Source organism: Eleginops maclovinus, chromosome 4 (assembly GCF_036324505.1).
Source record: "Eleginops maclovinus isolate JMC-PN-2008 ecotype Puerto Natales chromosome 4, JC_Emac_rtc_rv5, whole genome shotgun sequence".
Taxonomy (NCBI): Eukaryota; Metazoa; Chordata; class Actinopteri; order Perciformes; family Eleginopidae; genus Eleginops; species Eleginops maclovinus.
In genome coordinates this window covers 33,710,554-33,732,853 of record NC_086352.1, presented here as the reverse complement: position 1 = coordinate 33,732,853, position 22,300 = coordinate 33,710,554, and the positions used below count along the sequence as shown (strand labels likewise).

Sequence of the window (22,300 nt, the reverse complement as noted above, 5' to 3'; positions counted from 1 at the left end):
CCGTCCATCGTAGCCTAAAACAACAACAGCCTCACCTTCCTCCTGGACAAACATCCTGACCTCACCTACCTCTTCCTCAGCAGGAGCGTTGGGGACTCGGAGAGGACCTTCTTCTGCAGGACGCTGCATGATGAAGATCTCAGAGCCTGAGGAGGAATAATTTGTGGGATGTTGAGGGTTATTTTGAAATAATGAAAGTTTACATTTAAAGAACAGCATATCCGTACACTAAACCTCACAAAACAGTCTATGATCAAGATTATTATTTCTATAAACTAAACATGGCTTAAAAAAAACAGTGTAAGGTTTATAGTAAGCCTGAATAAATCATGACCTGTTTGGGTGGACATCTATAAAACCACAGTCATTTGCAGTCTAACCTACAGTTTATAAATCAATATTTTCATAGTTTATAAGTAGGAGTGTCAGGACCAAGGACGCGCAAGTATCTCTCTTACCTCAAAAATAAAATGAGCAAAGCACATTTCAATATTTATTGTTCAAAAGAAAGTTTATTTAATATGATAAAATAAAAGGACTTGCTGTTTCTACAATAAACTATCAGAACAAACAGCTCAGAGAGTCAACAGAGCGTGTCCTGCTGCCTCCTGTGCATCGTTGCCATGGTGCATGACTTGTCCATATTTTTTAGCATTTTTTGAAAATTGGCACAATTGTTTTAGGTTTTTCGAATATTTCTTGCATTTTAATCAAAAATAACAATGTTTTAAAATCACAACACTCTTTGTTAATGGTATCCACACCTCTATCGCCAAAGAAAATGCAGTCTTCTATAATATCCTCAAATATTAATGTAAACACGCGAGCGAGGTTCACCAAATCAAAACATTTTATGAACTTTTCACACTTAAATTCACAAAATGTCCCTTATTTCTGCACAAATGCAGCTTAGTATGATTTAAAGGGGTTAAAATAACAATTAAAATGCAAAAAAATAGATTTAAAAAATACTTTTTACCTGTTGTGTAGTTGCCAAGGGTAATGTAGCCTGTCCGGGTTTCCACAGCAGTTCAGGGATGCAGTAGTTTAGTTTTTCAAAAGTTTTTTGTTTTCTAGCGGGTTGAGTCTCAAAGAGTTCTCTCTCCACAGGTGGATTTGCTCTGCTCTTGTCCAAGTCCAAGTGCAAAGTGAGCTCAGAAGGGTCAGCACCTCTACCTACAGGCCCAACATTCTGTTTCCATGGCATTGATGGTGCGTAAGCAACAGAGGCCTTTCACCAAGTCTCATATCTGATAAATATATTTGTAGTTTAATTAAAGTTCTCCATTTATGCATGTGCAGAGGTTCTTCCCCTTGTGTTTATAGTTCTGAAGCATACATCCCATGTTTTATTGTTCTCATCAGGATAACTCACCTCTTTGTGTGTTTCTGCCACTTTTCTTGAGAAAACGAATACATCTCTAATAATCTCAGATTCTGTGTTTCAGCAGTTTTTAATTCCGCTTCACCTTACCCAACCCGTTTCTGCAGTTCAACGCACCTGAAGTTGAACAGATGTCAATTAAATAACTCTCCGGTCTGTGATCAGATCCTTTAGAAGGATAATGTCTCCTCTACCTTTACCTGAGGCCCACTGCTGAGAAAGCAGGGTCACTGGAGGATGTATTGAGCTTCAGTCATGAATGGTACAGGCTCACTACAGTTAGAGTATACACTTTGGGAAATAATAGGTTTAAAAAAAGGCTATTTAATGGTTTTCTTCAGTTATGAATGAACAGCTGTTACTTTTCCTTATATACAGTATAAGTACAGCAGCATATCCCGTGTTTTATTTTCCTCTCATCAGGATAAATGCCCCACCCCCCGTGTGTTTCTGCCGCTTTCGTTAATTGTACAAACCAATACATCTCTAATAATCTCAGTTTCTGTGTTTTCATTTTGAATATTTCTCCTTACCCAACCCGTTTCTGCAAAACAACACACCTGAAGATGACAATTAATCAACTGTTGTGTCTCTGTGATGAATTGCTGTGAATCATTATTACACAGAACAACAAGCAAAGTCCTTCTCAGTCTGCTGCAGGTTTAATTATACTGCTTTATTTGAAATAGCAAAACAAATATCTATAAGTGGAGATGAAGCCCTGCACAGATCAAAGAGTGTAGTGTGTACAGCAGAGATGACAAGAGCAGATCCAGAGTATTGTAGTCAAATACAACTACAAGTTAGCATGCTTAAAATACATGTTTACCCAAGCAAAATAAAAATGACTTGTTAAAAAATGTAAATAGGAAAAAGTAAAGAAGTTTATAAAAATACATGCATTTGAGTGCACACCCAGGGTTGTGATGAGGTGCTGATCTGGAGGTAGAACTATGCTCATATCTTGCTAATGAATTAATAACATATGCATTCCTGAGTAATACGATTTAAGCAGAGTACACTAAGCATTAGGCTACATACAAATAACCTTCCATTTAAACAGCAGAATAAAAATACATCAAGGCAAGCACAGGTGTACACAATATAAGCCAATTACAGCAGCCACAGTCTGTGCCACAGACAGTGTGTGCAATAAACACACTCATACCAGTGTTAGTCTAGAGCAAAACAACTGTTGCACTTGTGTATAATGACGACAAGGTCGCGCGAGCATAATGCAACCTGGAAACACAAGTGATTGATGTGAATCTCATCAACCCGAACATAGCAGAGGATGGAGTTTAGCTCGTGCAGGTGCACTAATGTGAGCAGCTGAGCGTTAACGTAATGTGCGTGAGTACCCGCTGGCCAGCAGTGCTCGCTGGGTAGAGCAGGGTTTTTTTTACCTTTAATGGCAAAAGGATCAACTGAACATGACGTGAGAATGCTCTATTCAGCGGTGATCAGATCTTTTAGAAATGAAGATATCTCTCCACCTTTACCTGAGGCTCCGTGCTGATAAAAGCATAGAGGATCTCCTGAGCGTCAGTCAGGGAATGGTACAGGCTCACAGTCCGTCTAGAAGCGGTTTGACTTCAAGACATTCTAGTTTCTGCTCTCTGAGACAAATGTTCAGTTCAGAAACAGACAGAACTGCCTCTCTATGCAGTAATAATATAACTCAGTGAGTGTGTGACCGGCTCCCCATCTGATGTTTTTTTCATTTTAGCTGAATGACTGGGGGTTTAAATACACTAAATTCAACATGAAACATCATTTCATTTCACACGCTAAACATACATATATATTAAACAATAATAATAAACAGAAACACAGACAAACAAAGTTGATGAAATATTGTTGTCATCAAAAAATGTTGCATCCCCAGCATACCTGCAAAACCAACAACGCCCCCCACCCCCACCCCCACCCACCACTTGCACAAAAAGACATACACACACACACACATATCAAAATCTACTTATAAACTAATGATGAAAAAGTATTTCCCATCCAGTTGTGTAATTTATTTTTAATCTAGATTACATTTTCAAGTTCTTGAAAGTCTTTCTTAAATTTCAATTCCAAAAGGCATGAGGGAGTCACTCTGAGTTCAGCATTTCAAGCGTTTATCTGAGGAGGTGCTGTAAAAAGATCTTTTCATTCTTTTATAGAAGAAGAAAGAACCCTTAATGTCCCCCAGAGGGGAAATGTACATTCTACATTTGACCCATCCTAGTGTTAGGAGCAGTGGCCTGCCATATGTACGGCGCCTGGGGAGCAATGTAGGGAATGGTGCCCTGTTTAGGGACACCTCGGTAACACTTGGTCTTTCCGGGACTTGAACCGGTGACCTTCTGGTTCCCAAACCAAGTCCGTAGGGACTTCACCACAACGGCCTTTTAAACATATATTCATTTGTGGTCATTTTATATGAATTGAAAGCAATACATAAAAAGGGCATACATTGTACCGCTTGCTTCCCACAAGCCACTTCACCTACGCCCCTCATCCCATAATGCCCAGTCTATGACTTATAATATTACTATATAAATGCAACACCATTCACATTCAGGGTCTGACTGACTGCAGTTAAGAGTGTGTGTTCAGTACAGAATATGATTGATGGAAACTTCTTCAGCAAACACAAAGGAATATGGAGTCAAGATGTTTTGGCATGCTGCTGTAAGGGCCTACTTTCTTTGTTGAATGTGTGAGAAGAATTCATTTTGATAACATGAAGCCATCATCAGAATGTCAGCTCAACTGAGTTACACTAATAAATTAAAAGATACCGCGTTGGAAATGTCTGTTTGAAAGGCGTCATGGTGGTTTAAGGAAGCAGCGACACATGATGAGAAATGATATCACACATTATAAATTATCACGTGCAGAAGCACTCCCAAAAACATGTTCACACCTTGTTGAAATCGTAACACTAGTAGGCAAGAATACACCAAGTATTATCAGTAAAATACTCTATGAAATGACAAAGGGCTCCCTGGAAATGCTTTACGATATTTTCCCAGAGGAATTAATGTTCAAGAATTTTACTGTTTCATTCAACATTCAAACAGCTTTCCTAAATGTTTAATCAGTAACTAACAGGACAGTTTTGATGATCGTAAGCTCAACAGAGATTTGAAGGCATATTTTAGTATAGTTTACAATGTCTAACAAGCCTTTATGCCATTGTTGTGTCTTATCGCCCTCGGTGTACACAACTGTTGTGCTGTCTTTGTAACTCTCTTTATATATATTTTTCCTTCCACCTAATTTATTCATTTATACTTTTTATTATTTTATTGCATGTGTGGAGATAGTGTTCTGTGTTTGGGATAAGGGTAAAAAAAACTGGTTACATATTGGTATCATGTTCCTTCTTGATTGAGTTACCCTGTGGAAATTGAATAAATATACAGCCGTGGAAAAAATGAAGAGACCACTTCAGCATTATCCTTTTCTCTGGTTTTATTATTTATAGGGCTGTCTTTGAGTTAAATGATATTATTGTATTCTTTAAACTACTGACAATTTTCTCTGTGTTGGAATTCAACAGACACTGGACTGGCTGCCAAACATGTAGAGGTAAAGATTTAAGAAACATGAGGAGTGGTCTCTTCATTTTTTCTGGAGCTGTGTGTATATATATATTTATTTATATATATATAAAAGAGTCAGTTACTGAAGAATCAAACTTGTGAAGCTGTGTAACCAATATGAATTTAATGTCACAAGCACAATTTGTTACACAAAAATAATGGGTCACATTTACACAATTTATACAGGTCTAGAACTCAATGTACAATTAACAGACTAACTAAATACCGATAGTTAAATATGTACTCACAATGCACACAATATCATTTAAACCTACACAAAAAACATGTACTGTGTGAAAGTAACACGAGTCGACATAGAAATCACATTATTTACAAAAAAACATCCATCTGAGATCTTTAGCAAAGGGCTCTGATGTCTGTTCTCCATCCGTCCCTCAGAGACATTATACAATCCGTTCTGCAAAAGCTCCCGCTAGAAAGTATCATCAAGTCTCTTAATAGTTGAAAAGATTCTAAAGTCAGAGCTGAAGGACACCGAATTGACTGTGAAACACTGCACTTTGCTTGGACGGTATGGCGGTTCTTCCCTTTTAAAGCAGGCTGGTGAGATTAGCGGTTAGCTTCATGAAGTGCACTTTAAGCCTTAGCTTAGCAACGGCCTGCCATGAGTTTATTATTTCACTGTAGAGTTTCATTTATACACGGAATCTTCTACACTGGCGTCAGGGTTCTCTAGAGGTCTGGACATCACTACATACAGTTTACACAGCAAGGTGGATGGAGAGAGTGAGGACAGCAGCAGGTGGAGATCCCCCCCTCCCTGCTGCTGTTTGGCAGCGATGGTGTGAAGAGGCTGCAGGCAGGCGGAGGCGCACATCTTCAACGTCACATACATCTGTGTGTGTGTGTGTGTGTGAGGCCACATGTAGTGCAGGGACTACATCAGAACTGACAACAATCACTGCACAGGAGGTGGAGGGGAGCAGAGGAGGGGGGTTGTTTCATGGGAGGCTGCACAGTTTTCAGCAGACTGATAAAGCTGACTGTTCTCTGTGGCTGGCATCATACTGTATGTGCACATGATGGTTATTTATGACTGAACTCCAACATCACTGTGTAGGCTGTTGCTCTAATGACATCACTCAGTAACAGAGTCACATGTGCGTTTACATGGGAGCTATGACTGATGAGCTCAGCAGGTCAGATGTGTGACTCAGCGTGTTTTATTGCAACATGTGTGTGCATCAACATGCTAGCTTAGCACTGTGATACAATCCTGCTTAGAAGTAAAGAGACTGCCAAAACACACACTTGTGAGGATACACACACTCCGCTCTCTAAGCATGGTGTAGAGCTGCAGTCCTTCTCTTCTTTATAAGAGGACATATTCTGCTCATGTTTGTACTCTGTCTCTCCTGTAATTTTCAGAAAGCTCTTTATTTTTCTAATACTGTCTGTGCTGCAGCACCTCTTTTCCCCCTCTGTCTGAAACCAGAGCCCAGTCTGCTCTGATTGGTTAGCTGGCCGGCTCTGTTGTGATTGGTCAACCTCTTAGAGATGTGTCACCCCTTATCCTATCACATACAATTTGTTAGAGCTAGCCAATAGACAGGCAAGTGTTACATAGTGCTGTCATAATGCTCCCTCCATCCCTCTGGAGGGAACACAGGGATTTTAGCCTTTGTAGACCATTAACATGCACTGAAACCTATAGAACACACTAGAGGAGAGCCCAGAAAGCAGAACAGGGCCTCTTTATAAATCACTTCTCCATGTGCACAGAGGACGCCGTCGTTTTTCCCTCACTCAGAGTTGAGCCAGATTTGTGCAGCTTCTCTAGAGATCTGAATTCCTCCCAGATAAGCAGAGTTTGATGTTTTTATTTTGTCCTTTTTGAAATGGAATGTTAAGTTGCAGTGCACATGTCAGCTCTACATGAACACCATCAGTCACACGGACTCACTCTGGGTGTCATGGTGACCGCAGTCGTGGTAAGCTCTGTGAGTGACTGCACAGCACTGAGCATGAGAGATGAATGACTTATAGATGATGTTTTTATCCTTTTTGTGTTATTATTGAATCCTGAAAACAAGACATGATGTACTCCGAAAAGATGTGGACGCAGACAGCAGTGGGTGCAGGCTATTTGTTGGAACAGCCGTAACTTATGGTTATCTGTGGGATGCTTGCAGACGTGAACAGCTGACAGAAAATAATCACATTTTGGGAATTTTTGCTTTGTCAAATCTGAAATACAGGAAGTGAAATCTACTCTTCTCTGATGAATGCAGCTGTAATTAATTTGTTAGATCCTCTGGCTGTGATGCAGGAGCTCCACAGCACAAGCCTCACACACACAGAGGGGATGCAGGATGTGCCCCCCCACCTGCCAGCAGAGATGAGGTATGTTTGTAGATAGACTGCAGGCTTGTGAAGTAAAGTGTGTGTGTTTGAAAAGAGACGCAGACATTCAGCGTGCTGCACATCAGCTGTGAATCCAGCAGGACAGAAACAAGAGACAACATGACCATGAAACATCAGTCCAGTTCTGAGAGGGGGGGGGATAGGGAAAAGGGGGTGTTACTCGGAGAAGGGGGGGAACATGCCGAGGTCAGCGAAGTCCTCTATGTTGTAGTTGGCTGTTCCCTGGGTGGGGTCTCCAGCCATGGGTAGCATGTCCTGCAGAGACAGAGACGACATTTGAAGGGACAGTGTCACTCACAACACGTTCCTTTATAACGCATTTCTGCAGACAAAATACAAATAAAAGCTGCTCAAGTAATATCAGGCAGGGGTGGAGTACTCAGGTGTTGTGCTTCAGTTCTTCATGGACTACATTTGTGTTCTCTTTGATTGTCCCCTCCATGATTTCCTGTTTGTGTTTTCCTCATGTTGTTTCCTCTTAGCATATTTAAACAATTGTACAGTGTCCTTGGGTGTCATGAAAGGCGCCTAGAATAAAATGTATTATTATTAATAATAAAACTAATTTAAGTACAAGTATTATGCTCTTAATATATTCCAGTCCTGATTTCCAAATTTTACTCAAGTACAAAAGTAATAGCATCAAAATACAAGTACAAAAAGTACTCTGCAATTTAAGAGACCACTTTACTTTTCAAATGGAAGTGCATTTTGCATTAAATTACTTTTGTACTTTTACTTGAGTAGAAATTTAAGTACAAATGTATTTATTTATACATTTTTTCATTTCAATTTGCCCTGGAGTGGCAATTTAAGAGACCAGTCCATATGTAAAACATTTTTTGTGATAACATATTTATTCCTGTGATCCAATGTTTTTTTCAACCCATTGTACTTTGCTTAAACGTTTCCTTTTAATCTTACTTTATACTTTTACCCCGCTGTGTTTCAGAGGAGAATATCTTTTACTTTATATAAACACTCAGTGACTTAGTTCACATAATTACACATACTATATGCTGCTATGGTTTAATGCAGTTCTGAACCACTTATATGCTATTACATGTATAAAACAGGATGATATTATAACCAGAATAATAAAATGCTGTGGAAAGATCCATTCTGCATGACAAGTACTTTCACTGTGGATACTTGTACAGTATACTACTTTATATTATTCTCAAACGGGTCATTGTGCAGAAGGAGTACTTTTTGTACTTGAAGTATTTTTTTGATGCTATTACTTTTGTAAATTCAGAGACCACTCTAAATGTTTCTTAAATCTTTATCTCTACACGTTTGGCAGCCATTCCAGTGTCTGTTGAATTCAATGTGTGTGTGTGTGTGTGTGTGTGTGTGTGTGTGTGTGTGTGTGTGTGTGTGTGTGTGTGTGTGTGTGTGTGTGTGTGTTACCTGGAACACTTCTGTCTGGCTGGGGTTGGGGTGTGTGTGCTGCTCCCCCGCCTGCTGGCTGTGGTGCTGGTTCTGCCACTGGGACCACACCTCGCTGGGACGGCCCTGGAACTGAGCTCCACTCTGACTGCTCTCCCCCGACACATCTGCAGACACACACGAAGAGGGATTTGTTACACGTTCATTGGAAGTAGAGAAGGGGGAGGTCAGATCTCCATCTGTAGCTCGGCTGCAGATTGTTTGATGGAGAGGAAACCGTCACACCAGTAGAGTCTCCAGCAGTTCTGACTTTTAGCTCATTGTGTCAGGTCCTTTTCAAAGGTTGTATTCCCCCAGATTTGCTACCTCTATTAGTTCACTGTGATGTTTGTTTGGACAGATACTGAATCTGTCTCTGGATTTAAATAAATGCCTTTTCATATTTTTTTCAGTGACTATGTTGAAAATGATCCTTTTTTTTAATCTAAACACTCCTCTGGTCCACTCCCAGAGGTTTCTAACATGTTGTTATGTTCACTGTGGGGCTGCTTTGTACGCTGTGAGGGTCTAAGCACTAGGGGTGGGGGAAATAATCGCTAAAGCATAGTATGGCGATACTTGGCATGGCAAATATCGTATCGATACACGGGTGCCAAGTACCGATATTTCATTATATAAACTATTCGTATTGCAAATCCAAATTTAAGTTTTTTGGTTTTTCAATCCACTACATGCTTTTTCTTGTGTGGTCATGGCCATGGGTAAAGTCGGTGGGATTGGCAGGAACTTCCAAACAAAGATGGAGTCAGCGGAAAGAGAAATCAGAAATGCGCAATACTTAGCATATCGTAGAATCGCAATACTATCGGTCAGAGTCAGTGGGATTTCTCCGTAGGATTTTGGTTGACACAAGTCAAAGAAACGGATCACGTTTTGTTCCCCGGCATTAAATACATCAGCAGTGACCCCCCCCCCCCAACTGGAGATTTCTGAAGAGTTTACGTGTCTGAAAAACGATGGTTGTTAACAAGTGGCTCCTGCTAAGTTTGTTTGCCCTGTTCTGTTTGAAAGCAAGTACCTGCGCTCTTGCAAACTCTTAAAACAAACGTTTCAACTTAAGTACAATTTTTAATCTGTGTTTTTAAAAGTCAGTTGAAAGGATCCGAAATTGGCGTGACGTTGAAGTCGTGCGACCCTGTTGTACTCGTCGGTAGTTCGTTTATAGCATGACGTTAGCATTTTGCTTCTGGAGATTAGATTTATGATTGGAAAATGATAATAGTAGGGTAGACATGTGGAGATTATCCGGCTAAACAAAACGTGCATTTAGGGTTTGTTGAAAACTGAACATTAAATGACATAATTCACAGTTTCCCGACGGACCAGATTTTGTACTTCGGTCGTACCGGATGTTATTGTTTTAGCCTCAGATAGCATGTAGCTAATAGTATATTGTATATACGAGTAGAGGGAGAATGACGCGTGGAGTTACATACTAAACACACCACCGCTTCTACCTCTCACTCATCGACGCTGCAATAATACTATTACATGTTTAATAACCAATAAACCTCAGAGAAATTGTATAATGGAATATCATAAGGGGAAGCGTCATGACTACATCATCAGATGGCGACGGTGACGTCATAAGAGTGCTAAGCAGAACGTGCCTTGGACCAGCCTCTGTCGACGTCAGCCAATAGAAGAGACGGGGATAGGCCCATGTGACGACAAGGGGCCAACAGGATCTGGCCCCTGCTGCCAACCAATGAGGACTGTGGTCAGTGACGAGGGGGAAGGACCACAGCTGTGTTTCCTTTGTAGACTTATCATTTTATTAATAAATGCTATTACATTGAGATGAGAAGCTTATTGGATTCTTTTCGCATATTTCTACTATAGTATTTAGAACCCTACACTTTAAAGAGCTGCTTCTCTCTGCCGTTGTAGAAAACAAGTACCTAGCAACAGTTTGAAGATGTAGAGCCACTGATCAGTTTTATTGTGGTCCTCAAACACAACGGCAGCAGAGAGAGTGTGATATCTCTCTGTTTTGTAGCAGATCCGAATCACATCAATCAAATTAATGTTATTTATACAGCGCAATATCACTTGACCCAGTGGTTCCCAAAGTGTGGGTCGCGCCCCCCGGAGGTATTGCAGGGGGGTCGCGGGGGAGGGGTACGGTTTGTGTGAACTGCAGAACCGCGTCTGTTGTTAAGGTGGCACGTAATACAGTTGTTTAGTCTACATGCCACCATGAGCCTATACCACCTTAACTAACGGACCACTCACCCTGGGGTGCGTTTCCCAAAAACTTTTTGATAACAGTAGCCATGCGTGAGTCTGAGAACTGAACATTTTAAAATGGAAAAGTTTTTAACAGCGGGTCCAATCAAGCGTAAGCCTACTTTACAGTACGAGCCATCAAGCACTCCGACTCAGAAAAAGACGAGGAGATATGACGAGGTGTACATCGGGCTGGGCTTCACTAGTACGCTGGTAGGTGGTGAGGAAAGACCGCAGTGTGTTCTATGTTTAAGAGTGCTAGCCGCTGACAGTCTAAAACCCAGCAAGCTTAAACGTCACCTGGAGACCACACACCCTGAGCACAAAGACAAGCCGGCTGATTTCTTTCAGAGAAAATTAAATAACTGTCGTATCCAACAGACTAGTTTCGTAAAATCTGCGTCTGTCCCTGCCAATGCTCAGCTTGCCTCCTATAAAGTGGCCTACCGTGTCGCACAGTGCAAAAAACCACACTCAATAGCTGAGGAACTGATACTGCCCTGTGCTATCGATATGGTTGCCACTATGATTGACGAGGCAACAGCAAACAAGTTAAAAGTGATTCCTCTCTCTAACAACACTGTTGGGAGACGCATACTTGATATGTCAAGTGACATAGCGGAGCAGGTCAACGATATGGTGCATGCAAGCACCCGGTTTGCTCTGCAGGTTGATGAAGCCACCGACAGCAACAAGGACTGTTTATTAATCACATACGTCCGATTTATTGCTGCAGGGGACATGAAAGAGGACCTGTTGTTCTGCAAAAAACTTAAAACGCGAGCCACTGCTGATGAACTTTTCAAAGTAATTGACACTTACTTGCAAGAGGCCAATCTGAAGTGGGAGGGTTGTGTTGGGGTGTGTACAGATGGGGCTCAGGCAATGGCTGGGAAGCACAACGGGCTCCAAGCGCTCATAAAGCGTGTGTCGCCCAACGTTCATTGGACTCACTGTATGATCCATCGAGAAGCGTTGGCTTCTAAACAGCTGAGTCCCGAATTGAACGAGGTGATGACGGACGTCATTGCCACAGTGAACTACATCAAAACGCGCCCTGTTAAGGCCCGACTTTTCTCTGCGCTATGCGAGGAAATGGGATCCAATCACACAGCTGTTTTGTTTCACAGCGAAGCGCGATGGTTGTCACGTGGGAAGGTTCTGTCCAGGGTATTTGAGCTGCGGGAGGAAATTCTGATTTTTTTGGAGGAGGAGGGTCATGACCTCGCGGTTAATTACAGTGATGAAAATTTTCTTACGAAAGTTGCCTACCTCAGTGACATGTTCCAGAAATTAAATGAACTAAATCTGCAGATGCAAGGAACCAACACCCACCTTCCGCATCTTGCAGATAAAATAAAATCATTTTCAAGGAAATTGGAAATGTGGGAGCGGAAAATTGGGGAGGGAAACATAGACTCATTTCAGAACCTTCATGCTTTTCTTGAATCCAACAACATTCAGAACACAATCGTGCCTTGTATGAGAGCACACATCTCTGCCCTACAACAACATTTTCAGAGGTATTTTTCAGTGAAGGATTCAGCACAATATGACTGGATCCTAGACCCCTTCACTGCAGCCGCACCTACTGACTTCAGCACTGCTGAAGAGGAGCAGTTCATTGATATCACATCAGACTCCACACTGAAACTGCAGTTTCAGGCCAAGTTACTGACTGCATTTTGGATTGGGGTGGAGGAGGACTACCCACTATTGGGTGGAAAGGCAATGGCAGTATTACTCCCTTTTGCCACGTCTTATCTTTGTGAGGTGGGCTTTTCTGCAGTGGCCTCCATAAAGACCAAATACAGGTCAAAGCTGGACATTGAGAATGAACTGAGGGTGGCCATCTCACAGTTGCCACCACGATTTGAAAAGATCTGCAGTTCAAAGCAAGCCCACACTAGTCACTGAGATGTATGAAATATTTTATGAAAAAACAAATCTGGGGTATTTTTTCAAATTCAGTGCAGATGTTAAAAAGATGAAATAGGTTCAAAGTTGTACAATTTAAAAGTAAATGTAAGTTACTTTTTTTGTTATTTTGTCACTCAAGAAGAGAAGTTGCAGTTGCAAAGTTGTTAAAACAGTGCTGTTGCACAAAACACATGAATAAATGTTATTTTGAAGTGTCTTGTAATGGTGATTATGCCCTTATTGTTTATTTGTACTGTTTGCGTGAATTTCAAAATACATTTTCAAGAAACTAAAAGTTTCGGTGTTTAGGGGGGGGCTCCAAAATATGTTTAGGTCTTAAAGGGGGTCCCAGCAGAAAAAGTTTGGGAACCACTGACTTGACCATTGCCCTTGATCAAGGCACCAAACCCCTGACGGCTCCCAGGTGCCAGAACCCTGACACCTCTCCATGAGTGTATGTCCTGTTTGTAAATGTGTGTATTTCTAGCTTGTGTCTGTAATTGTGAATAACTTAAATATAAAGTGATAAATAATATATAATAATAATGTAAAAAAAGGAAGGCAAAAAGGAAGGCAGAAAGGAAGGCAGAAAGGAAGGCAGAAAGGAAGGCAAGGCAAAAAGGAAGGCAGAAAGGAAGACAGAAAGGAAGACAGAAAGGAAGACAGAAAGGACGACAGAAAGGACGACAGAAGGGAAGACAGAAAGGAAGACAGAAAGGACGACAGAAGGGAAGGCAGAAAGGAAGGCAGAAAGGAAGGCAGAAAGGAAGGCAGAAAGGAAGACAGAAAGGAAGGCAGAAAGGAAGGCAGAAAGGAAGACAGAAAGGAAGGCAGAAAGGAAGACAGAAAGGAAGACAGAAAGGAAGACAGAAAGGAAGGCAGAAAGGAAGACAGAAAGGAAGACAGAAAGGAAGACAGAAAGGACGACAGAAGGGAAGACAGAAAGGAAGGCAGAAAGGAAGACAGAAAGGACGACAGAAGGGAAGGCAGAAAGGAAGACAGAAAGGAAGACAGAAAGGACGACAGAAAGGAAGACAGAAAGGAAGACAGAAAGGACGACAGAAAGGAAGACAGAAAGGACGACAGAAAGGAAGACAGAAAGGAAGACAGAAAGGAAGACAGAAGGGAAGGCAGAAAGGAAGGCAGAAAGGAAGACAGAAAGGAAGACAGAAAGGAAGGCAAGGCAAAAAGGAAGGCAGAAAGGAAGACAGAAAGGAAGACAGAAAGGAAGACAGAAAGGACGACAGAAAGGACGACAGAAGGGAAGACAGAAAGGAAGACAGAAAGGACGACAGAAGGGAAGGCAGAAAGGAAGGCAGAAAGGAAGGCAGAAAGGAAGGCAGAAAGGAAGACAGAAAGGAAGGCAGAAAGGAAGGCAGAAAGGAAGACAGAAAGGAAGGCAGAAAGGAAGACAGAAAGGAAGACAGAAAGGAAGACAGAAAGGAAGGCAGAAAGGAAGACAGAAAGGAAGACAGAAAGGAAGACAGAAAGGACGACAGAAGGGAAGACAGAAAGGAAGGCAGAAAGGAAGACAGAAAGGACGACAGAAGGGAAGGCAGAAAGGAAGACAGAAAGGAAGACAGAAAGGACGACAGAAAGGAAGACAGAAAGGAAGACAGAAAGGACGACAGAAAGGAAGACAGAAAGGAAGACAGAAAGGAAGACAGAAAGGAAGACAGAAAGGACGACAGAAAGGAAGACAGAAAGGAAGACAGAAAGGAAGACAGAAGGAAGGCAGAAAGGAAGACAGAAAGGAAGGCAGAAAGGAAGACAGAAAGGAAGACAGAAAGGAAGGCAGAAAGGACGACAGAAAGGAAGACAGAAAGGAAGGCAGAAAGGAAGGCAGAAAGGAAGACAGAAAGGAAGGCAGAAAGGAAGACAGAAAGGAAGACAGAAAGGAAGGCAGAAAGGACGACAGAAAGGAAGGCAGAAAGGAAGACAGAAAGGAAGGCAGAAAGGAAGGCAGAAAGGACGACAGAAAGGACGACAGAAAGGACGACAGAAAGGACGACAGAAAGGAAGGCAGAAAGGAAGGCAGAAAGGAAGGCAGAAAGGAAGACAGAAAGGACGACAGAAAGGAAGGCAGAAAGGAAGGCAGAAAGGAAGACAGAAAGGAAGGCAGAAAGGAAGACAGAAAGGAAGACAGAAAGGAAGGCAGAAAGGAAGGCAGAAAGGAAGACAGAAAGGAAGGCAGAAAGGAAGACAGAAAGGACGACAGAAAGGACGACAGAAAGGAAGGCAGAAAGGAAGACAGAAAGGAAGGCAGAAAGGAAGGCCTGGGAGGAAATAAAGAGTAACTAAATGAGGCAGCACTGAGAGAGAGGATCCACTGGGCTAATGTGTGTGTCCATTAAAAGGCCATCAGGTGGCTGCTGCATGCTGGTCAGCAGGGAGGAACACACAGCAGGAGCTGATGAGCTGGCACTGAGCTCTCAACATCTCCAGGAGCAGGAAGCCAGTCACCACCCCCCACCCCCGTCCTCTGGACAAAGCTGCGCACATGTCTTTATATTGTTTAATCTGTCTGACCTCATCAAAATGCTAACCAATAAATGTTTTTGACCAAGTGTTTCTGCTCCAACCAAACAATGTGTACTATGTCTACTTAGCAAGAAGGGAAATAAACATGCACATCTGCTTGTATCTTTCAAGTGAACAATAACAAAGATGCTATTTCCTTGCTAATAGTTATTTAAAGTGTCCTATGACACAGATTCAAAAAAGTAAACAAAACTTTCAAAGTTCCGGGATTAAAAAGGAATGTGTGAGATTAAGCGTTTGTGTGAGTAAGGGGGGGTTTCCTGAGTGCGTCAGCTGTTTTTCTCTAAGGTAGACCTGCGTTAATGCTGGACCCTGGATACACAAACAGTCACTAAGAAAGAACTGTCTGCTACAACACATCTGTAAATGTTTATGTAAGTAGTGTAGATGAAGTTAAAGTGCATGAGTATCTTGTGTACTTATTAAATCAACATCATAATGATTACAATTGAACTTTTAAAGGATTTCTTCAAGTGACATTTTAGTGTTGCACTTCCAAAAACACACACAAAGTTTTAATGTGGCCAAAATTGTCAAAATCAAAGCACCAGAGCAAAAGATCTCTTGACTTTTAGTCCCAAATGTATGATAAATAAGTTCTTTGTTTCATGATTTCAATGTCAGCCGAACAGAACCTGTGCTGTAGGTTGGTTTTAACACATGTTGTCCCTCAGGGTCTGTTCATAATATGACAGAAAGAGACTTACAAATACATGAATGTCCTTTGACCGATCAGAAAAGGGATGCTACAGTAGATCAGTGAGGATGAAGAACGGAGAGAGAGAGAGAGGCTCACCGAAAGCTGTGCTGCGGTTGGTCAGTCCCGAGTAGGCGTTGCCGCTCGGGGAGGAAGTGGCTGGAGACGACAGCGGGCTGTAGGAGGCCGGGTCCGTCTGGTAGCTGTGGCCAGAACCAATACCAAATGGACTGGACTGGGCTTTACTGGACTGCAGACACAGGTCAGAGATACAGCAGATTAGCGACACACACCACTCTCATTAGTCTTTACTGGGTTTCCTGATAGATACAATTGCAAAAATGTTAGTTGTTAAAATTCATTTTATGCACATGAAGAAGGATCTTCCACTGTATTCATGAACATTTATTCATGGGTTGGCAAATAATTGGATGAACATGCTCTGATAAATTAGCTTGGTCCATCTGCTCTGAAGTAAAAAAATCTAATCCAGGCGGGGCTCGTTCCCCGACTCTCCATAGTGAAGATGGCAAATGCAGAAACTAAAAAGGGGGATATATGTGTGGTATTTCGGGGCAGAATACAACATTTAACACCTTTTATTATACGGAAATACAATATATGACCACTGTAGCCAGGGCCGGTTCTGACCAATTTGCTGCCAATAGGTAAGATTTTAGGAAATCATTTTATACCTGTTTTTATTTATCCTCATAATTATGAAGATGTGCCTTGGAAATATTTCTTTACATAAATGGTGATCAAAACGTCTGAGATTAACTGAAAGGTAACTATCTAAACACTCAGAGAGTCCTTTACCTTACCTGAGCTGTAGCTATCAGAGGCTCTCTCCCTTTTTATATCCGATAGCGCAGCTAGCACCAGATGCTAACAACAGCAATCCCCGTAACCCGCGCGCTCTGTCCCTCTTTCAGCTCGAGCTGCTGCCGCACTTCAGCTGTGAGCTGCTGCCGCACTTCAGCTGTGAGCTGCTGCCGCACTTCAGCTGTGAGCTGCTGCCGCACTTCAGCTGTGAGCTGCGGGCGCCTGATAAGTCTCTATCCCCCACTTTCATCACTTTTCAGCAGCAAATAAAAAATGTAATTTGGGTGAAAAGATTGTTTCCTCTATTTAATTATTAATGTATGTTTCGTACATCAGGGCAGAAAATTAGGATGAGTGCCAACGGGCAACAATTCATATGAGAGATAAGGCTGATTAGAGCCAGGTTAAAAAAACACGAATTGATCGTTAACAGTTGGACTACATAAAGTTCCAGTCTGAAATGCGTCAAACTTTATATAACCTGCATATTATTTGATCCCATCTGTCACGGTCATTGAAAATGTTTCAAACCTGACTCATATAAAACATAACCAATAAGATCCAGCTGTGTGTGTGTACCTGTCCAGAGAAGGGGGGACGGTTGCCTGACCATGCCACCTGGCCTGGGTTTAGCTGTCTGGAGATCTGAGCGAGATTCTGATTGGACGAGCCTGATGGCTGTATGTCGTTCACACCGGGGACATGGATCACCGAGGAGCTGTGTTCACAGGGACACACAAAAATGAAATGAAATATGATATTTGCTCCACAGTGCAGCTGAGGCCTGATATCCTCACACTCCTGTACCTGAAGCTTTTCCCAGAGTGCCCCTGCTGGAAGGGAGAGCTCTGTGAGTAGAGCTGCTGTCCTCCAGCTGTAGAGGAGGGGACCATCATCTTCTTATCTGCAGCTACACACACACACACACACACACACACACACATACACACATACACACATACACACATACACACATACACACATACACATACACATACACATACACATACACATACACATACACACACACACACACACACACACACACACACACACACACACACACACACACACACACACACACACACACACACACCAGGGTCAGCAATGTGACAGGCACAAAGAGGACAGTATTGAGGACAGGTGTGTGTGCGCGTCTTACAGCCGGAGATGCCGCTGTACATCTCTGCGAAGCGGGGGTCTCTCTCCTGGGAGAACAGCACTGCTGTCTTGTCGATGTTCTTCCCCGCCTCGTGGACTCCACTGCTGACGCCGGCCACAGGCACCTGTGATGGGGGGGATAATGGTTGAAGTTAAAGATACCTAACTCACACAAATTAAGAATGCAGCACATTTCAGAAGCGCTTCTATCCAAAAGTAACTGCAAATCAGCAAAGTCAGCTTTTCAGTTGAGTAGCCAATCAGAGGAAAAATGTTCAGATTAAGGGACAGTTCTAGTTTCCTGCATCCTGGGAATTCATCATCCACTCTATTCCTGGTAGTGTTAGCTGCCTGTGCAAGTGTTCTGCAACTGAACTGCACCACATGATATGAAAAATGTTTTTTTGCTACAAGAATGCTGATATTTTAAAATGATCTTGTAATAATTTCAACTAAAATTCCATCTACGCAGCCAGCCGAGTGGGACTACACAATGTTGAGGCAGGAGGGATACCTGGGACAGGTCATAGGCTGTCAGTCCGTCTCTCTGGTGCACCTCCAGCTCCGCCTGCTGCTGCTGCTGCAGCTGCCTGCACACACACACACACATACACACTCCATCAGCACTGCACACTGACACATTCAGTACTTGATGCTTGATTTAAATTCCATAATAAGACAACCTACATGATAAAATAAACAGTTAATGTACATCACCGTACACATCATGTAGTGTTTTGGATGGGAATATCTTCTTCCTTATTACATGGATCAGTTCTCTCCATTATGATGAGTCAATTTGGACATTCCAGCGCTCTGCTATTTTTCACTAGCAGAAGCTTTCTGTTTTATTTTATACATTTGTTCAATGCCACAACTCTATTATTGGAAAATGTTAAATGTAGATTTTGTGTGTGTGTGTGTGTGTGTGTGTGTGTGTGTGTGTGTGTGTGTGTGTGTGTGTGTGTGTGTGTGTGTGTGGGACCCACTTGACATTGGTGTTGGTGCAGATGATGTACTCGATCTCGTCAGAGTAAGGGTTCTGGAAGGTGAAGCTGCTGGTTCTGATCAACATCCACTCCCTGTTCTTCATCCTGAAGCGGTACATGACGGAGAGAACCTGACCCTTCAGCTTCACCACCTGCAGAGGGGGGGGGAACACATTCGTCAATATCCCTCCTTCAAAAGAGCCATTACGCAAAAGTACTTTTACCTTTGGTACCAGTCGTTTGATGTGTATACATTTTTACTTTTATTTTTATATGAAAGCAGCATTTTTACCTGTAACAGAGTATTTTCACGATGCACTTTTGCTACTTTTACTAAGATCTGGGCACTTCTTCCACCTCTGTAAGTATTGTTTAACGGACTCTGAGATCTGATGCAGAGCTGCAGCTGTGTCTCACCTGCTGGAAGCTCTCTCTCAGGTGACTCTGGTCCTCAGGATGGCAGAACTCCAGGATGTCTTTCCCCAGCAGGTCCTGCAGCACAAGAGAACATCATTTATCTCATCTATGTAGAACATATCGTCATTAAATAAAGTACCCGAATAAAAACATGGAAAAACACAGTACAGAAGGAACGCTGTGGTCACAGATTTGTTTTCTTCTGAACAGGAATCAAAAACAGTTCTGAGAGGGATATGATGCATTCACGTCAGACGCAAAGCAAACATTCGCCAAGCATTGCTCACAGGAGTTTGACTCAGTTGTGTTTACTAGCGTCACATCAACTTGAAGTGCTGAAGAGGAGGCGGGGCTTATCTCCATGAAGACAAAATGAACATATTTTGCTGTGATTTATGAGTAGGACATCTATCAAAATGATGCCAAAATAACTACATATTGATACAGGTTAGTAAAAAATAGGAATTAGTGCTTTAACAAGTGTGTCTGAAAGAAAAACATTTGAATGTGTGTTTTCTGAGAGGAGATTGGATCCATCAGGCTAGGTAAAGCTAACGTTGTAACTGCTCAGTCCATGCTCAAAATAACGTCATATAGACATAAATAAAGTAGCAACCTCCTACCTGATCAAATAAGTGATGTCTATCTATATAGTCTGCTGACTTTTTAAGGTAAAATAATAATTTATAAAGATTTGAAATGCAGTTTAGTCCAGGGGATTGGCAGACTTTACTTAAAGCAGGAAGCTAATTAGAGTTCAATAAAGTTAGGTTTAATAAATGAAATGCCACAAATTGTATCTGAACTAAGACAAAAGTTCTGAAGGAATGTAACAAAGACATTGTGGTAGCTCCTCCAGACAGCATGTCTTTGTTATGAAGCAGAAGTCCTGAGTCACCGGGTTCTTCCTGCTGAGGAAAGCAGTCAACAAACACGGACCACAGGAATGTTTCACGTAGCAGCACAAATGATTTCTTCCTGCTCTGCTTATTTCCACTGTCACCACAGCAACAGGTGATCAAAGCAGGGCAGCTGAGTCATAGAATGTGTCCATGTGCACAACATGAGGATTTGATCTGATCCCTATCGTGAGCAGCAGAGCCTCCGTGTGTTTCTTTGAGCCTTATTTTGTATAAATGAACTAAACTGACCTTTCATTTCAACAGAAGAGTGTTAATATACTGATCAAATTGTGACTATTAACATAACACCCTGTTTGGCAGGCGATAATAATCAGAACAGCATGTCTTCTCACAGAAATACAATCTCATTCCAAATGTATCCCTTTTTATTGCTGCACAGGCAATAAAATGCTTCCAATTCAGACTAATGTGCATCATTAAAAGGGGGAATATTATGCCTTACAGCAACTGGAACGTTTTTTATTGTAAACCCATTGTGGAGATTGTGTTGAGTTAATTGTTGAGCAGCAGTGTCAAAGTTGCAAGTGGAATGAGTTAATGAATGAAAATCGTTGTTGTTTAAACAACAGCGAGTGAGAGCTGACGGGTGATGAGAATAAAACACTTGTATGTACTCTCACTTTATCAGGAGGGTGTGTTAGAAAACAGGGAGCTATGTGACTGAAATAAAGTCAAAATACAAATGTATAAAACACTCAAGCCTGTTTCAAATTAAGGCCTGGTTCATTCTGCAGTGAAGATTTACGATTACCACTTAAAATTTAATTAAAACCCCATGAGAAGTCAATGTTGGTCATATGAATCTGTCGGCAAATGTCCCCTGCATCTTTAAAGAGGCCCTTTAATGATCATTGGGGTTTTCCTGTAGTGTGTTATATTAGATGTTGTGCATTTAAATGGTCTTGCAGAGGCTAAAGTCCTAAAGCTCACTGAGCTGCTAGCTAATGCTATCATGTTTAAACTGTTGTGCTTATCAGCTGAATGAGCATTAACTTAACCTATAATTTTTATAGAAATATGGACATGTTGTTCAAGTGTCCAGGTGTGGTTATGGTTACAAGCTGGAATATTACTCCAACAACTAACTTGGTCTTTTTACCTATGCAAAAATGCCAGACTTTGACCTAGTGTGGCTAACTGGCTCACATAAGCTAACACATCTCTAAACTGACCACAAGAACCGGCCAGCTAGCCAATCAGAGCAGACTGGGCTCTGGTTTCAGACAGAGGGTGAAAAGAGGTGCTGCAGCACAGGCAGTGTGAGAAAAATAAAGATATTCAATATTCATGACCGTTTCAGCAGAGTCATTTTAATCCTCTCCGCTCACCTGCGGCTGATAGCCAATCACGTTGATGCAGCGTGGGTCCACGAAGGTGATGACACCGTCTGAGTTGTGGCGCGACAGGAACTCTGTGGGCACCGACAGGCCGTTCATGTCCATAGAGACCGGGGAGCTGGTTACCTGAGAGGGGAGGGGGGGGTACATCATTTACATACATGAAGAGGAGAAATCTACAGCTACAAGTGACACGTTTATAGAGAAATATGAGTAAAAACAGAGGATCTGAAGTCTTCCCCCTTTAATAGTGAAATGTCTTTTACAGATTGAGAGGCTCTAAGGACCCAGGCTGCTGGATGCTGAACAGTCAGTAATGTCCCCTGAGGAAAATGAGTCATTTGTACCATGGAACTACTTAAAGAGTGTGATTAATTCATTGATTCCAGTGACAAGATGTGTCTGCAGACAGACAGATGTATTAACACTTGGCCTCTG

The 22,300-nt window shown here is 41.9% G+C and overlaps 1 protein-coding gene across 6 annotated transcripts in view; it reads right to left on the bottom strand.

Annotated features, from left to right (window-relative positions):
* Window positions 1-5,095: 5,095 nt before the first annotated feature.
* The window catches only part of arnt2 (aryl-hydrocarbon receptor nuclear translocator 2), a 55,265-nt gene continuing 38,060 nt past the window's right edge, over window positions 5,096-22,300 (bottom strand). For all 6 annotated transcript variants that reach the window (XM_063881619.1, XM_063881620.1, XM_063881621.1 and 3 more), the window contains 10 exons: window positions 21,854-21,988; window positions 19,603-19,677; window positions 19,186-19,337; window positions 18,711-18,786; window positions 18,198-18,321; window positions 17,843-17,945; window positions 17,615-17,753; window positions 16,310-16,460; window positions 8,785-8,930; window positions 5,096-7,626 (listed from right to left, as the gene is read on the bottom strand). In XM_063881619.1, the coding sequence (XP_063737689.1) occupies window positions 7,528-7,626; window positions 8,785-8,930; window positions 16,310-16,460; window positions 17,615-17,753; window positions 17,843-17,945; window positions 18,198-18,321; window positions 18,711-18,786; window positions 19,186-19,337; window positions 19,603-19,677; window positions 21,854-21,988 (1,200 nt within the window). In that variant the 3' untranslated portion in view covers window positions 5,096-7,527. The remainder of the gene's footprint in view (window positions 7,627-8,784; window positions 8,931-16,309; window positions 16,461-17,614; window positions 17,754-17,842; window positions 17,946-18,197; window positions 18,322-18,710; window positions 18,787-19,185; window positions 19,338-19,602; window positions 19,678-21,853; window positions 21,989-22,300) is intronic.